The 17,712-nt window shown below is 62.6% G+C and overlaps 1 protein-coding gene across 1 annotated transcript in view; it reads left to right on the forward strand.

Moving 5' to 3' along the window:
• The first annotated feature begins 3,719 nt into the window (after window positions 1–3,719).
• The window catches only part of RXRA (retinoid X receptor alpha), a 114,723-nt gene continuing 100,730 nt past the window's right edge, over window positions 3,720–17,712 (forward strand). The window contains exon 1 of the mRNA XM_054520868.2: window positions 3,720–3,924. Within this exon, the coding sequence (XP_054376843.1) occupies window positions 3,897–3,924 (28 nt within the window). The 5' untranslated portion in view covers window positions 3,720–3,896. The remainder of the gene's footprint in view (window positions 3,925–17,712) is intronic.

A 17,712-nucleotide genomic window follows, 5' to 3' on the forward strand; every position in this document is an offset into this window, starting at 1 on the left:
ACGCTGTCAATGGTGACTGCCCTGCAGGCCTGCAAACATTTTACCAGAGGGCCAGACCCAGGAGCAGAGGAGTCCTCTTCTCTCCCTCCTCCTCCTCTCCTGTCCTCTCCTCTCCCCTCCCTCCTATCCTTTCTCTTTCTCTCCACTCAGCAGAACAGACTGGAGGCCAGGTGTGGACAAGTGGCTTGTGTGTTTCCCTCTAGACTGATGGAGAGACAAGCTATGACTGATAAAGGGGGTTCGGGCTGGGAGCCCTGGGCCTAGTCCCAGTTCCATGTGGCCCTGCCGGGTGGCCCCTTCCCTCTCTGAGCTTTCCGCTCTACTTCCCAGCTCAAGTCATCATCGGTCACCACAGACAAAAGGCGTTGTCCCCAAAGGAGCCACAGCGGATGTGAGAGAGAGCCCCCTTAGGCTGAGGTGCTTGAGGACAGATCAGGCCACCTTGCCCAGCAGTGCCCAAGCCCTTGGCCTGCCTTATTGGAAGCCGAGCTCCCCAAACCCCTGTGAGGTCCTGCTCCCCAAACCCCTGTGACCAGCTCAGGACCACAGGGAACCTCTGGAAGCAGCTTAGCGCCCCATTGGTGTCCTGGGAACTTCTGGGAGCAGTCCACCCAGACGCCAGCTTCCTCATGCCCAGCCAGCACAGACACCGGCCTTTAAAAATATTATTCAACAAGCAATTCCCGGGACTGTTTACAAGACTGAGCCGAGACAGGCATATGAAATAGGCCAAAGTACCTTAAAAAGCATCCCTCAGGGAAATTAAAAAAAAAAAGACCCAAACAAAAAAACAAAACCTTCTTAGATCGCAGGTTGTGAATAAATGGATATTACTATAAAAATATTTTTGGCTGTAGCAGCACATGGTGGGAAGGCTGGGGTGTTTTTTTCCATGGCTGGCTCAGACCTGGCCATTTCATATGGGGCAGCCACTATCCCGGGAGGTTTCGTGTAGAATCATTTGCACCAAAAAGCTCCAAACTGAGGGGGAGGATAAAAAATAGTGGCCACAGAAATAACAAGCGGCATCGTCATTTTCCATCAAGGACCTGGTGTGTTTTCGGCGGCCGAGCACCCAGGCCCCTGCCCCATGGAAGAGAAAGGCGGGGCTGAGAGCCGTTCACCCTCTGTGGGCACAGAGGCTGGATGTGAGCCCAGATCTGCAGGACTCCGGACTCCGTGCGCTCTCCACGTGGTCTCTAGAGCAGGGGATGATGCCTTCCGGTGTTTCTTAGGAACAGAGGGCCCTTCTGGAACCTTCAGCCTTCCCAAGAGGAACCCACATGGAAATCTGTCTGCGTGTGCCTCCCCGACTCCAGGCACCAACAGCTCCTGAGTCTTGAGTTTTCAGGGACAAGGAGTGAGATGGGGGTGGGGTGGAGAGTCCAGCGTGCCACACCGCCCACTGTTGGGAGGTGACCTCAGACACTTCAGCCCAGCCTTCCCACCATTGCCTGGCGTGTCCTGACCTGCCGTCCGCAGCCTGCTGCTCCTTCTCTCTGCGGGCCGCTGCTCAGCCGGCCCTGCTGCCTGGGCAGCTACTGCCTGACGGAACCTCCCTGCTCCAAAACCTGACTTAAGAACCAGTGATCCCAGAAGCTGCCTGAGCCCTTTGGCTGGACAGAGCCTTGCTCTCCCAGCACTGAGCACAGGCGAAGGGCCTGCCTAATTCAGCATCATTTCATCATCATCATCATCACAATAACTGTCACACCGAGCTCCTCCTCCTGAGTGCAGACTCTCCATATTATCTCATTTAGTATCTCAGTGACTCAGTGAGGAGGGAGGGGTCGTTCCCACTTTACAGACGAGGAAACTGAGATACAAGGAGGGAGGTGACCCAGCCAGGCCACACGGTTGGTAGGAGGTGGACCTGCAATCTGGCCCAGGCCTTGTCCATCTGGGAACCCCCCCAACCCCCCTACCTGAGTACAGTCAGGAGGGGCCCAAGCAGTGACAGAGACACGCCTGGAACGGGGCAGGCACATGGCACTTGTGCAGTGTATGTTGGCGCTTACGGCGACTCTTTCTCAGTCCTATCCTGTGTTTGCCGACCCCCTCCCTGGCAGGAGGAACTCAGTTTTAGAAGGGCAGTGGGTTGGGCCGGCATGCCATGTGCAGTGGGGAAGTGGGTCTGTTGTGGCTGTGGCCACAGTGGGTGAGGACCAGGTGTCAACAGGGGCCCTCATCCCGGAGGGAGTGGGGCAGGCTGCCTGTTGGACAGGGTGTGTGAATAGGGGGACAGGGTGGCCTTTGGTAGGGGCCCAGGGGTCAGTGAAGAGGGGCAGGGGGAGAGGGCTGCCTTGGCCTCTGGCTGTGCTGGGGGTGGGCTGCCCAAGCAGGGCACTTCTGTCCCAAGTGGAACCAAGACTTCCCACCGGAGCCCTCGTGGAACCCCGCTCCGGGTGGCCCGACTTGAGGGGCACCCAGGCAGCAGGACACCTCTCTGGTCTCGGGCTGTTATCTTTGGGCCGTGTCATGGCTGTCCACACGCGGTCATCACCTCCTCACCTCCCTCCCCATTAGCGTCCCCTGACCCGGGCCACCACGCGCAGCCTGCGTGACTGGTTAGCCCCTGTGCCTCGCAGCCCGGGCCCTTAGGTCTAGGCGGGCAGCAAGCTCGCGGTGGGGGTGCGGAGGGAGGGCGCGGCGGGGCGCCTCGGCGCCTGCTCAGGAAGGCTGGGCTTGGCGGCGTGCAGGTAGCTCACACCCAAATCCGAATTCCAGCCGCCCGAGACGGCGGGCGGCGCGCGGCGCGGAGGAGGCCCGAGCTGTCCCGGGGCAGGAGTGCTTCCTTTCGTTTTCAAACAAATCGTGAATTTAAAAGTCAGGCAGAGAACTACCCAGGGCATAAAAATAGCCACCGGCCACAAAGTCTATGTCCAACTCCGGGCAGCGCCTGCTCAGCCTGGTGCCTTTGAAGAGGGGTCCCAGGAGTGCGGGTCGATGAGGAGGGGAAGCGCGCGCCCCTCCTCGTTCCCGGTGGGCTCCTGGGTCTCTCCGTGGGGGTAGGGCGTGAAAGTGTGGGGTGGACCGGGGGGTAGCGTTCGGAAGACGAAACCTTCCCCGGACGAGGAGCTCGTCCTCTGGCGTTGGGGCTCATCGCCACTCCCGGGCCTCAGTTTCCCCACGTGTCCGCCGCGGCGGGGTGCGAGGTATGGGGTGCCGCGGCCATCCCGCCCCGCTCTGCGCTTGCCGGGCCCGGGCCGGGGACCCCTCGCGGCCACCGCCCGGCCGCTTTGTGTGGCCGCGCAGACAATGGCCCGGCCGCTGGGCTCCCGGCCCGGCTCTCCGCCTCCTCCGGGCCCTTGCGTGCGAGTGTGTGTGTGCGCGAGTGTGTGGCGGGCCCGGGGAGGGAGTTCTGCTCCCGCCCCCGCCCCGCTCCCTCTGCGCCCCGCCCCCTCCCACGCCGCCTCCTCGCGGCTCCCGGGAACCCCTGGCGGAGGCGAACTCGCAAGTTTGCACGGCGCTCGCAACTCGGCGGCCGGGCGGGCGGCGATCGCGGGGCGGCGGCGGCGGAGGGGGCGCGCTCCGGGCGGGGCCCGGCGGGCGGGGCGCGGGCCGAGCGGTGGCGGCGGCGCTGCGCCGAGTCAGCGCCCGTCGCGGGCCCCCCGCCACCCCCCCGCCGGCGCCGCAGCGCCGCGGTCGGAGCGCGGCGCGGGCGCGCGGCGGCGGGGGCGCGGGCCGGGCGCGCGCGGCGGCGGCGCGCAGACACAAGTAGTTTACATTGTTGGGCGACTTTTGCAACAACTCGCCGCGCCGCGGCCTCCGCGCGCCGCCGCCGCCACCGCCGCCGCCGGCTCCCCGCCGCCCGGGCCCGGGCCGGCCGCGCCGGGGGCCGCCGCGCCCGCCGCCCGCTGCCTGCGCCGCGGGCCGGGCATGAGTTAGTCGCAGACATGGACACCAAACATTTCCTGCCGCTCGGTGAGTGCTCGCCGGGCCGGGTGGGGACGGGGCCGGGGGCCGGCGGGCGGGAGGGGGCCGGGGGCGCGTTAGCGGCGCGCGCGGGGGTCGCCGGCCCGGGTCCCGCTCGGACCCCTTGCCGACCTTCGCGTGAGTTCGGGCGCCGGGCCCGGGGGGGTTCGACCCGGGGCAACTTTTCGCGGGGCCCGGGCGGGGCTGGGCAGCGGGCGGGCGGCGGGGCCGGGGGGCGGGTGGCAGGTTCGCCCGGGACGAGGAGGGGTCTCACCGGCGGCCGCCTGCGCCCCGGCGCCCAGCTGCAGCCGCGCCGCACAGGAACCCTGCCGGAGCGGGAGGAGCAACTTCTGCGCTCCGCGGCTCCGGCCTCTCTGGCCTGGGGACCGGGACGGCGCGCTGGGCCCCGAGCGGCCTCTGCGCCGCCCGCCCGTCGGGCTGCGGCTTCCAGCAGGCCGCTGGCCCTTGGGTGTGTGTCCGCCCAGGAAACAGACTGGGACCCTGTTATTCCCAAAGCAGCCCACGCCCGGGTGGGCAGGGTCCTCCGGGGGCTGTATGAACAGAACGTCAGACCTGGGAAGGCCCCATCCCAGAAATGGGGCCCCTCACTCTGGCACCCCCGGGTGTTCTCCCAGGCTGGCTCTCCATTTGTGAGCAGGACAGCGCAGAGGCGCGGAGGGTCAGTTTCCCTCCTCCTCCTGCCATCCCGCCCGGTAGCTTCCTATCCCAGACTGCCCGCCAACTCCAGGCCCCAGACCTACCGAGGAGGGGGAGAGGGCATGGCTGGGGCCCCCACCCATTGCCCTCCCAAGGGTTTGGAAGCTAGTGAGAAGGGGGAGACTTTATAAATGAGCTCCGGGAAGGATATTAATTTGGTGGTGGGACGGCAGCCAGGCTGTCAGGCCGGGTGAAGGATTTGTGCTGAATGGAAATTGAAACAGCTGATTATGAATGAAGCCCCCGCCATCCGTAGCCCCTCCTGCGCACCCTCCCTGCAGCCTGGGGTGCAGCTTGGCCACCCCAGGAGGTGCTCAGAAGCCAGTGTAGTTGCAGGGATGTTTAGTGAGATGGGGCATCAGGGGGAGCCAGCATGGACCTAGCCCCTCCTGGATGTGAGGATGAGAGTCTGAGTACCTCTGCTGCTCACAGGCAGGTGTGCTGCCCCGTAACCGGGGCAGGCGGTGGGTTCCAGGTTTGTCAGACCTAACACTTACTCCCTGCCTCTGTCATGATGGAGTGGTGGGCTCGAGGCCTTGAATGAGCTCCAGGGCTCAGCCTCCAGCGGTGGGCGCTCATGCCCATTTTGCAGATGAGAAAACTGGCTGGGAGAGGCTGGGCCCCCAGGATACAAAGTGGTGGATTTGGGATTAGCATCCCCAGCTCGTGGTACTGCTGTGTGAGACAGGAGGGAATGCTGCGCTGTCTGTGACCGAGTGCAGTGTGGAGTGGGCTGGGGCTGCCTTTCCCTATTAAAGCTTTGCACTCACACGTGTGCACACACACATCCACACACACAGAGCTAGGCTCTCCCAGACGATTCCTCTGGAACAAGAATGCTCAGCTCAGTGTCTGGCCCCTGGACGTGGCAGGGGCCTGGCTGGTTGCACTTTAGCTGAGTACTCAGAACCGAACAGGTCCCTGTTTCTAATGCTCTGGGTGGGACAGGGATAGTCCACGGAGTTGGTGGATGTAGGGTGAGGGAGCAAGGGGTGCCCAGTCGCCATGGTCGCTTGCTGGAGTCCCTGTGAGGAGGAGAGGTCGTGCCTCCGAGCCACTGCCCCAGGGATCTCCCTGGGCACTCCCCTGCCACAAGGAAGCTAGGAGTCTTCTTGAGCAGCAGCTCTCCCGACTGGCCCATGGCCTCCCAGGCAGCCCACGCCCCAGGGCTGAGCAGAGAGTCCTGGGCTCTGATTACATTTTATTTTTTTCTAAGCTTGTGACCAGCTCTGAAGTCCAGAGCAGTCGAAGGTCCATTTAAGCGGCTACTTGTCTAAGCCCTTTTGTCAACATAGCCTAATCCCTCCTCGGGGTGAGTGGTGGAGGGCCTGGCTTGTCTTGGCCCGGCTGGCCGACCGGTCAGACCTGGAGCTGCTGGGGAGACTCGGCCACCCCTTACAGCTGCCCAGCCGCTTTTGGGGTCTGGGGTAGAGAGGGCTTCCTCCTGCCAGCATTCACTGCCGCTGGGCTTGGTGGGCCGGGGGAGGATCCCAGTCGGTGCCCACCGAGCCGCTCAGTGAGGGCAGGGATGAGTCCAGCGTCCAGATCTGGAAGGAAAGCAAGGCCGAGGGACTCGCCAGAGGCAGCCCCAGCTTCCTGGCCCTGCTGCTTGGGGCTGGCCGCGCCCCCACGCCTGCCGGGGAGAAGGCCCCGGCTGGCCTCATCCTGAATGGTGGGACTCAGGCAGCGTCCACAGAGTCCAAAGGTCTCAGACCACATGAGACCCCATGCGCCTGTGGAGAGACCCGGTGGCAAAGCTGTAGGCCCGCTGACCACTCTTGGAGTTGGGGCACTCGGGGGCCTGGGTGAGCTTGCCGCCTGGGTGAGGGGCTTCTGGTAACATCAGAGCCCTTGGGACCCAAAATAGAGCACATTCCGGGGCCTCCCGAAATAACAGGGTCATGTGACTCTCAGGAGGCTGGGCTTGGAGTCCCGCTCGGGCCTGACGAGGGCGTCTTTTAGCGCGGGCGCTGCCCGATGGCAGGGTGTTTGTTTTGGTAAACTCTGGAGGGGCCCTGTTTGTTGACTGGGGAGGTGTCAGGGGGAGAAAAATGGCCCAGTCCGATGGTGGCCCTGGCTTGCTAGCCTCCAACCTTGCCTAGGGCTGGCTGCTGGGCCTGGACCCGAGCATGCAGCTGTGACCCTCTGCCCAGATGTGGATGGGATGAGCTGGGCCCCTAGGAAAGGCTGGTGGGGGGCGGGTGCTCTGAGTCCCTTGGGGTGTGGGGTGCAGGTTGAGCCGGCAGCCCTGGTCTCACGGGCAGCTGCTGTGACTGGCTCCCAGCTCTGCCAGCACCTGGTGGTTCTTCCAGCTGTGCCTGTCCTTCAGGGCCTGTGGGGGGCTCGCCTCCACCAGGAGGCCCCTCTGACTGCCCTCTCTTGGCCCCTGCCCCCTCTCCCCCGTGGCTGTGTGGGAGGTCGCTGTCAGTGGTCTTTGTTTCCTCCCCTGGGAAAGGGTGTCTGCAGGGTTTGCTGTGGAATTACTGTGGGAACAGGGGGTACTTAGGGGTGTGCCCCTCTGCCCCTGGGGGCTGGTTGTGCATGTGGCAGGGGGCTCTGGCATCAGGAGAGGGTGGGACAGACCTCAGCTGCATGGAAGGTGGTGTGGGGGTGGGGTGAAAGCCTTACATGTCCACCCAGTGCCAGTGGAGGCTGCCTGGGGAGTTTCATTTCTTGGGTGATGTTTGGTTTTGCCATGTGTCAGATGTTTCAGGGCTGGGACCTCGAGTGGTGAGCAATGCCTGTCCTGTGGAGAAGAGGGCACAGCTGTCCCGGCAGACACAGGGCAGAGGCCCTCCACAACCCCCAGCTGGCTCAGGGCTGGGACAGTGTCCCTGGGACCCGGGCTTTGCAAGCCAAGACCTGCCCCTCCTTCCCTTCTCTGCCAGGCTTGAGTTTGTATTTTTTAGCTGGCTTTGGTGGCCAGGGCCTTGGGTTGGCCCGTTAACTGGTGTGTTTTCATGGGAATTGGCCATTTGCTGGTCTAGGGATGAGGCTGGGGTCTAGGGCCACAAGGGCCTGGGGGGCTGGCCTGTGGCTGTTGGGGGCTGGTGTCCATTTGGGGGTTACCTTCCAGACCTTTGTCCTGAGATTCTTAAGCTGATCGGTTTCAGGGTGGTATGATGTGGGTAGAGGGATCACCCTCCTCCCCCTGCACCTTGCCCACCTGCCCGTATGTTTCCATTTTATAGGGTGTAGCTCCGTCTTTCATCCTTCCTTCCTATTCTCTGCCCCCTCCCATTCAGGGCCTTTGTTACCTGCAGGATGGAGATAGTCGTGGTTTTGCAGGGATCAGCACCTTCCCAGGAAGAGGTTCTGACAGGCGGTGTCCCATTGCTGGGCGAGTGGTCAGGCCACCTGGGGTTGGGCCTTCTGTTCTCGCTGCTTGCCTGGTCTGCTCTTTGGCCTCTTGGGGCTTTGGCTGTCCATCTGGAAAATGGACACACTCATTGGCTCTTCCAAATGCTGGAGAAGGCAGCCTGGTGTGTCATAGGCTGGCTGGGAGTTCGGGGAGTCTGTTTGTGGGGTGTTTCCCCTAGCCTGTGGCTAGGTCCTCTTTGTGCCTCCTGCTTGGGTCAGGTGGGGCCAGGTTTCCACCACTGGACCAGAACAGGCCATGATGGTCGCTGGGGGCTGTCAGGTGTGGAGGAACAGACTCAGGAATAGAGGACATCGGGGACACTGAGGTAGCCCTTTCTGTGGATATAGGCCTGCCACAGGAGAGCGCTCGCTGCTGCTGGGTCCTTGGGACCAGCCCCTATGCTGCTCCAGGGACCCTCCTCAGAGTCCCAAGAAGGCAGGTGGGGCGAGGGACCGCGGTTTTTGCACACCCACCCAAGCCTGGTGCGAGATGTTCTGAGCAGTTGTGCCCCAGCGCCTCACAGACAGGGAAATTGCGCCCTAGAGTTACAAAGCAATTGTCTAGCTCAGCAGCTGAATGAGCGTGAAATGGAGCAGAAAGCAGCTAAGGAAAATTGGCCCGGCCGCCGTGGGGAGAGCGGGTGCGGACCGCGTGCTGGGCTTGGGTGTGTGCACGCTCACCGTTGCACACACACGGAGTCACAGGCTCTCACCTGGCGCTGCTGGCCGCTGGCCTGTGTCCTGGCATGCCCGTGAGTGAGCCAGGCCTCATGGGGTCCCCCAAGGAGCACGGTGCTCCCTGCTGGGTTTGTTGGCCTCCTTTTTTTCTAAATTACCCCAACTTGTCCAGGATTCACCCTGCCCCATGAAGGTGCCGATGGCTGCAGCGGGCGCTTGCTGCGTGCCAGGGACTTTATTTTTGGGACCTTGTGGAGGTGTCACAGAGACAAGCCCACTTAGTGGATGGGGACACTGAACCCTGGGTGAGGTCTGTGGGCCAGCCTTTGTGTCCCGCTACGGGGCCTGCTTTTTCTCCGGCACTTGACTAGCAGGGGCTGCCTTGAGCTCCAGCTAGGAGGACCTGTCCCCAGGGTGGAGGCTGTGCTGCCCCAGGTCCTCTTGCCTCTCAGCATCCTCAGAGGCTGCTCACCGACCAGGCTGGGTCTGTGCCCCATGCTGGTTCCCGGGAGCCCCATTGCTGGTCTTGGCCGGAGTGAGTGAGGTTTTTGTTCTGTGGGGACACTGGTGGAGGGCTGAGGTCTCACCATGCCAGCTCTGTGCCCTGGGACTGGGCATCTCGGCCTCTTGTGCTGGTTGAAGGCCCTCTAAGGAGTGGTGACCTCTTGATCCTCACTCCAGGGTTGTCCTTGGCTTGGGGTGTTGGCTAGGAGAAGCCCCCACTCCCAGGTGGAAAGCTGTAGTTGGGTGAGCAGCAGAGGCCCAGCCTGGAACTGTGGCTTGCCTACCTCCTCACGCCACCAGGGCAGCACTGTCTGCAGCAAATTCCTGAGGTACCTGGGGGAGTGGACGGAGTGAGGTTGGACCCCCGGGTCCTAGGGCAGGGCAGGGTAGGGGCACAGTTCTTTCTGATGTCCTAACCCAGCACACGCGCCCCACCCCATGCATGCAGGTGTTGGCCGCAGCCTTCCCAGGGTGCCCTGGCAGAGCCTTGACAGCCCTGGCTGGGGAGGCGGGGATTGCTGGTGGGCTTGTCCACACGTGGCTTAGGGAGCGCCCACTGGGTGCTGGCCTGGTCCTGCTGCCTGTGGAGGAGGGGTGGGGGAGGGGTGCCCAGCGGTAGGGACAGCAAGGTCTGGCCTGGAGGGGGTGAAGGGGGTGAGGACGCAAGGGTGGGGTTGCAGGGCTGGAACCAGGAGGGGGTTCGTGTGTGAGGTGAGGCTGGGTAGGGCCTGTGTGCCGGGCGTAGGTGCATGGGTGCCCAGAGACTGGGGGATCCCAGCATGGTGCTCGTGGCTGGAATGAGGCCACCAGTGCTGTGCAGAGGGTGGCTTGGAGGCAGCCAGGTGAGGCCTGGAAGGAGGAAGTGACTCTCTCCAGGTGGCTCACTGGTTTCAGGTGGGCCTTGGGGCCCCTATGAATGGCCTTGCACCCTTGCCCTGGCTGGGCTCCTCAGCATGGCAGCGTGGGAAGGGGGTGGAGGATTCCTAGCATCTTCCTGGGGACTTAGGCCAGGTCCCTGGGCTGGCCTGGGGTCGTCTTTCCCGGGCATGGGTATGGGTGAGGCACCTTTTCCCTGGCCCTGCCCCCGGCTTCCCCCTGCACTCCCCGGGCACTGGATGAAGTGGGGGACAGGCTGTCCAGGGGGAGCAGAGCAGCCGGGCCTCTTGGGGCTGGGTCAGGGATGCTGAGACCATGGAGGGGACCAGACTTTGGGGCTGGGGAGTGGGACACTGAGGGGTCCTTCAGGGGATCAGAGCCTCTCAGGGTCTCTGTGTGAGAAGTTGCCACGGGGTCTGTCCTGCACAGCCCACATCTGTCTTTGATGATTGGCTTCAGCCCCAGTGCCTCTTCCAGGCACTGCCTGCTGGGGTGAGGGACGCCGGGAAGCCCTTGGTCACAGACCTACCTCTGAGGTGACCCAGAGGCCGTGCCTGGCCTCCCTGCACCTCTGTTGGCCGTCTAAGCCATAGTAGTTTCCAGCTGGGCCTCGGTTTCCCCAGCTGTACCCCGGGGCCAGGGCTGGGGGTGATGGGTGTCGGTGCAGACTGCTGCCGTGCGTGCGGGGTCTGGAGCCCCTGGCGCTGAGGGGAGGGGAGAGTGAGTTGGGCCTGGGCCAGGCCGTGTGTAAATCCTCCAGCCGCCATGGATAAACCCTCGGAGTTCAAAGACAACCCCGGGTGCGGCCGCCGGCTGTAATGAGGTTACTGATTCAACAGGCTTCCTGGTGCTACAGCCCAGAATGCAGTGAGGCTGGTAAGCCCCGGGGAGGGATCTAAGTACCCTGTAATTGACCAATTTAGCTTAAGTGTCCACACTGGCCCTGGGCAGAGGTCAGGCAGTGACAGCACAGGTGGCTGGAGTCGCTGGGGTGGGCTCCCAACAGCTGCTGTGTCCGAGCCCCTCTGAATCGGGCGCCCTCGGGCCTGGGCCGCCCTGTGCCTCTGCCGGGACTCCCTCTGCCTGCTCTGCCCTCTCCACCTGTGCAGGCTCAGCCTTCCTCCCCAGCCAGAGCCCACCTGCTGTCTAGCAGCCCCCTTAGTGTGCACGGTACAGGGCTTGGGGTGGGGCTGCAGCTTTGGACTTGGTGCCCAGGGCCTGCATTCAGCTCCTGCTGGCAAGCCTGCTGGGTCTGTGCCTGACTATTGCCCAGTTTCCTTCCGCCTGAGGGCCATGGGGTGATCCCACGCCTGTGTTTGGCGTTGAGGCCGCTGCTGGTGCAGGTGCCTGGCGGGTGGGAGCTCTCCACGTGCCAGCCACCCATCCAGCCTCTTTTTTCCCAGGCTTCCTGAGGGCAGGGCCCTTCTGGGGCGAGGGCATCCCTGCAGCACCCAGTACAGGTGTGCAGGAAGGGCTGGCTTGACTTAGAGAGTGGGATCAAAAGCACCTCTCCTGCCTGTCAGCAGTGGCTTCAGAGCCTGTGCTTGGGGAGGATGTACCTGGTGCCTTGGAGAGAGGCTGGCAGGCCGCATCCAGCTCCTGGTTTCCTGTCAACCCAGGCCTGGTGTCCAGAGGACCACCTTGGTGACCGTTTGCTCCTCAGAAATAGGACTGGGCGTTGGGCAGCAGTGTCATTGACTGCTGCAGTGATAGCATGGGCTGTGGCGGTGGCGGTGTGTGCTGAGCCGTCCCTCGAACTCAGCTCTCTACATGGTCGGGCTGCTCTCTGACCAGGCTGCTGTGTAGCGCTGGGCAGGTCCCTTCCCCTCTGTGGGCTTCAGTTTCCCGGGGGCCCTCTGGCTGTCAAAGCCTCTGCCTTGCCTTCTTGGCACCCTGGCTTTGTTCTGATATGCTGTTGGCCATTGGTCAGGGTGGCATCCTGGGGACCAGCTCCCTGGGAAATGGCTCTATGCCCTCCCCAGCTGAGGGGACAGGACTTGGGCTGGGATAGGGCCTGGGTTGCTGGGGTCCAGGAAGCCATGGGCTCTGAGCTAGCCAGGGTGGGTCTGGGTCTGGATGTGGACTGGGCATGTTGTGGTGAAGCACTTTCGGGATGTGCAGCTTATAATGGGGAAGTGGTGGCCTGGGGGCATGGCAGAGGAGAGGCAGTAGGGGCCACAGATGAGTGGGGTCAGTCCCCATGACGGTTATCACTCAAGGCCAGGCTAGTCCTTTTCGGGCACTGACCTTCCTTGCCTGGAACCTTCTATGGCACCCCATTGTCCCCAGCATGGAGGCCAGGCCTCCACCTAGTGTCACATGGCTCTGTAGCCTCTCCCACCTCATTAGGCACCTCTCACTGATTTTCTCATGTCTAAAACTAACTGGTGAGGTAGGCTGCCCCATGCGATGAGTGAGCGCCCCTCTGAGTCACAGGCTGTATGGCCCTGGGCTAGCAAATTCACCTCACTAGGCCTCAGTTGTCTCACCTGTAAACTGCCTGGGAGAGGTCAGGGAAGCTTCACAGAGGAGGTGATGTAGTTGGGTTTTGAGGGATGAGTAGGAGTTTGTTGGGTGGGAAGTGGGGAAGGAATCAAGGCAGAGAGAATGGGTGGATTCTCTCCAGGGGCATCTGGTTCCAGCCAAGGGTGTGGGGGAAGGGATGCCCGTGCGGGCATAAGTCGGGGGGCTTCCCTGGAGGGTTTCTGAAGGGTCTGACTGTATGACCAGGTTCCTCTGGCATGCCCCTTGCTGGCTGGCTTCCAGGTCCGTGCTGGTGGGGACCCCTGTGAGCATGGGGCTATGGTCAGCTGGCCTGGGAATAATTAACCCTGTGAGGAGCTCAGGCTGGGGGTGGGCCTCGCTGCAGCCTGGCCACCCCCAGCTGGCCTGATGTCCCCTCTCCTTCCTGCCCAGGTCTGGAGTGTGACTCCTACTGGCGCCCATGTGCGGTACCCCACCCCGGGGCTCCCGGGGTGTGTCCACTACTGGGAGGAGCGGCTGGGGCCCTTCCCTACCGCCTATTCCTATGCCCCTTGGTCTGTCCCTGTAGTGCCCTGTGGCCCTGCCTTGGTCCCTGCCTCTCCCTGTGGGCAGCTTAGGCGCCATTTGCCCGGGAGCCCCCTGTGTGAGTACCAGGCTATTGGATGGCTTCTCGCCCCTCTCCCCACCCAGAGGGAGGAAAACAGCTCTGACTGTGAGCAGAGTCCACGGGAGGCGGTGGAACTGCCCCTACCCCACCCCTTCGTGGACTTTCTGCCCAGGATCAAGGTCGAGGTGTAGGGCAGGGAGGCGGGGCCTTCGTCAGGGGTGCCAGGTCACTCTGGGCACAGATAGTGGGCACAGGCCTGGCAGGCAGCACCACCGAACCGTCCCGGGCCCAGTGGAGTGGTGAGGACTGGAAGGGCAGCGGGGCCTTCCTCTTCCCTCCCCTCAGTCTCCTGGGCACAAGGTCAGAGCCATCCACCCTTCTGTCCTGTGTGACCTACCTTCTCCCGAGGCTGGGATCACAGGGGGCGTCACCCCTTAGCGGCAACGTAGAGCTGGTCTCCAGGCCCCTGCAGACAGTGGGCCGGGCAATGGCATGCTCACAGCCCGGGTCTTCTCTGCCGCATGGACTTTGTGACTTGGAGCACGTTCCTTCCTCCCTCTTCGTCTTGATTTCCTCATTTGGAAAATAGAAGGAAGGATGCCAGGCAGAGTCCACGGCCGGAAGTGTGCCACTGTGCCCCTGTGGCCGGCCGGAGCCTCAGTGGATGTCACTAAATGGGCCCTGCTCCTCTTCCTGTGGGGCCCTCAGACCTCAGAGTCTTTTTCAACACAGGGCTGGCTCCAGGCACCCCCTCTCATGGCTTGGAGCTGGCCCTAGATCTTCGTGGCTGCTGAGCCCACAGTGCCAGGTGCCGTATAAGCCTCATGAAGTTCGTGGCATGAATTCACGTGGTCAGCCGACTGATCCCCTCCACCCCCCAGGTTCAGAAATGTGACGGGTGAGCCCGTTCCTTGCAAAGTTGATTTCTCAAATTGTGACCATGACTTGAATCCCCCTCCTTCTGGAGGCCGGTCCAGTTTCCAGGGAAGGGAAGTCCTGCTGTGTGTCTAGCTCGGTGTCAGTTTCTGGGAGTGGGAGTAGATGGGAGGGTCTGGGACTGTCCTTGAGGATTCCTTGGGCCAACTGGAATCCCTGGGGGCCCTGGGTGGAAGCTGAGGCTGAGGCTTAGGCTGGGGGGATGCCCCTGCCTGTGGTGAGGCCCCACCAGTGCTCAGCGTGTTTGAGATGTGGCTGCCGCCGGCTGCTGGACAGAGCCTGGGAGTCCTTGAACTCAGATTCCCAGATTGAGAGAGGGAGGGGTGCTCAGCCTCAAATGCCTGCCCTTGTTGGGGACCTGGCTCCTTCCTCTGCTGGTAAGCATGTCTTGTTGAAACTTGTGGCAGTGTGGGGGTCAAGGCCAGCCACGAGGGAAGTGGCATGCCTCCCACCTGCCTGCTGTCTGTCCGTCTGTTCATCTGTCTGTCCATCCATCCACATCCGTCAGGCTCCTCCTGGCTGCCAGGAAGGCCCAGTAGAGCCAGGCTCAGCCCTCAAGCGGGCAGTGGTGGTCTTTGGGGTCAGATGGCCTGGAATGGACCCCAGTGCTGCCACTTGATGGTATATGACCTTGGACCAGATGTTTTAACCCTCTCTGGGCCTTAGTTGTCTTACCTGTAAGGTATCCCTGAGCCTAGTCTGGGGTGGAGATGGTGCGTGAGCGTGGTGGTGGGAGGAGGTACTGGAGACAGAAGGGACACAGAGGAGGCATTAGCGGCTCACCCTGCCATGCAGGGAGTTGGGGCTTTTGAATTGGGTCACGAAGGATGCGTAGGAGTTGGCCTGGGAAAAGCCAGTGTCTCGTCCTCACACCTGTGTCTTCACTTTGCGTCATCGAAGGCTTCCAGGGCAGAGCTCGCTGACTCTGCCTTCCCTTGCATCAGACAGCAGCGCGCCTCCCCCTGGGGGGTCGCCCAGAGACTCTTGGATGTCCTTGGAGCAGACGTAGAATGCAAAACTTGAACCTCTCCAAAAAGAAACGAGACAGGCGGGTTTCGTTCAGTTCAGGTGGCCGCGTGCCAGCCCTGAGAGGTGGCGGGGGAGAGTTGGGTCACTGCGCCACCAGTGCTCACGGAGGGCCCCTCTGTCCAGAGCCGCTCTGAGGATGTGACAGGCAGGTCCTTGCCCTCGTGGGCTGCCAGGCCAGTGGGGGAGATGGGCCGTCAGCGGCAGCCACAGACGCTGTAGGGCTCAGGAAGGGCATGGAGGGATATGCTGGGCAGTGACCACAGGGAGGAACAGAGGTGTCAGGAGCCCTGACAGAAGACAGGTGTGTGGTTCTGCTGCACTGTCCCGGGGCCTCCCTGGGCCTCCCTCCGGCCGGCAGGATCGGCAGGTGTGTGAGGCACGGCCATCGCCAGGCATTCGACCCCTGCTGGCTCATTCCTGGCTGCCTGTGGCTGCCGTGGGACATGGTTTCTAAAGAACAAATGCCAGCTGTGGCGCTGAAAGGGCCTCCTCATGTCAGGGTCCCCCTGGCTGCAGGACACAGGCCACTTCTGGTCCCAGATTGACGGGCCTCCAGCCCAAGTGGCGCCTGGGTCCCTCTGACCTGGGCTGGCATCCCCCAGGCCATGGGGTCACAGGGGAGGTCACTGCCACTCTTGCTGGCTGGGAGAGGCGTGTCCCCACGTGCGTCTGGCCGCAGTCAGTGGCCAGGACCTGCCTGCGTGTGGACAGTTAGGCCTCCTGCCTAGGAAGCAGTGATGCTCGCCGGCTGCTGGTGGGGGCAGGGGAGGGGCTGGCTGCCAGAGCCCACGCAGCCTGGACGTGGCTGATAAGCTGCGAACTCGTTATCGGAGGGGGCAGCTGGTGCCCCTCTCCCTACAGCCGGCACCCCAGCCTTGCCCTGGGGCCAGACCCCTGCACTCTGCCCAGCCTTGCGGGTGAGGCTGGGGGAGCGAGCAGGCCTCTGTTGGGACTTGGGAGTCTCCAGGGTCCCCCAGAGCCCAGAGATCCTCCCTCCAGGACTCTGGAGACAGCCCCCGTGCTGCCCTCCCTGCTGACCCCTCTGCCCTCCCTCAGGTCTGCCTGGCCGCCTTTCTGAGAACAAGGAGCCGATTGTTGTCACCACTGCTGTCTGCCTCCTGCAGTGGACGCCTTGCTTGTCGCTGGCAGTGCCCACACCGGCAGGGACCTGGGGACTCGGAGCCGGACCTAGGTCGCCGCCCGTGTGCCTGGTGTCAGGGCAGGGCTGGTGGTCACCCCCCTGGGGTTGGCCCCATGGGCTCAGGGCCCTGCCTCCCTGTGCCCTGTCCGTGGGGACCCTCTCATGCCCTCTGGCCAGCCTGGAGGGCTCTTGGCAGAAAGGCCAGGACTGAGGTGGCTGGCATGGCGCCTTCTGCGCTGTTCCTTCCTCCCTGCCTGGCCTTCAGGGGCGTGTTGTCCTCCCCAGACCCTCCTCTGGGCGCCTGGAGCCAAAATGGCATGGAGCGAAGGGACAGGCAGGCTTACGTGCATGGCTGGGGTTCCAGCCAGGGTTTGTGCGTGTGAGCCCGTGAGCCTGTGTGTGAGAGTGTGTGGGTGCCATGCCTGTGTGAGTGTGTGCCTGTGTGTGAGCCTGTGTGTGGGTGTGCATGCCCACGCCCTTGTGTGAGTGTGTGTGAGTCTGTGTGTGAGTCTGTGTGTGTGTGTGTGAGCCCGTGTATGTGTGTCTCTGCACACCCATGGCCTTTTGTGAGCGTGTGTGTGTGAGCCTGTGCGTGTGTTTCTGTGTGAGTCTCTGTGTGTGTGAGCCTGTGTGTGTGTGTCTTTGTGTGTGTGCCTGTGTGTGTGAGCCTGTGTGTGTCTGTGTGTGTGCCTGTGTGTGTGTGAGCCTGTGTGTGTGTGAGTCTATGTGTGAGAGCCCATGTGTGTGTCTGTGCACACCCATACCCTTGTGTGAGCCTGTGTGTGTGCCTGTGTTTATGAGTCTGTGTGTAAGCCTGTGTGTGTATGAGTCTGTGTGTGTGTGAGCCCATGTGTGTGTGTCTGTGAACATCCATGCCCTTGTGTGAGCCTGTGTGTCTGTGTGTGAACCTGTGTGTATATGTGAGCGTGCACTCCTATGCCCTTGTGTGAGCCTGTGTGTCCCCGTCCATGTGTGTTCCTCTGTGCACATCTGTGTCCATGTCTGAGCCTGTATCTGTGTGCATCCATGTCTGTGTCCCTCTGTCCCTGTCCCTGTGTGAGCGTGTGTCCGTGTGTCCTCGTGTCTCCCTGTGCCCGTGCTGCGTCGGCATGTGTGCCTGTGTGTGCTTCTGTGTGTCGTGTGCCCCATACCTTCTGATGGCTTGTGCCTGTGAGTCCAGGTTTGAGATTGGCCGCTGCCCGTGCTGTCTGGCTCCCTCCGTAGCCAAGGGTCCTGAGGCCTGGGGGTCCAGGACAGGAGAATGAGAAGCTGTAGGGGGCTGTGGAGGGCTGCAGGCAGATATATGTTCTAGAAAGACTTTGGCCATCGTGGGGATGGTGGTTTGGGGCAGACCAGTGATGTCACCCCCTGACCTTTCAGCCAGTTCCCAGGAAGTGGCACAGGGGTGATAATTGTCAAGCCAGGAGCGAGGGCCGAGGGGCTTTAGGAAGTGCCCGGGAGCACT

The sequence above is a fragment of the Pongo abelii genome, chromosome 13, assembly GCF_028885655.2.
Source record: "Pongo abelii isolate AG06213 chromosome 13, NHGRI_mPonAbe1-v2.0_pri, whole genome shotgun sequence".
Lineage (NCBI taxonomy): Eukaryota > Metazoa > Chordata > Mammalia > Primates > Hominidae > Pongo > Pongo abelii.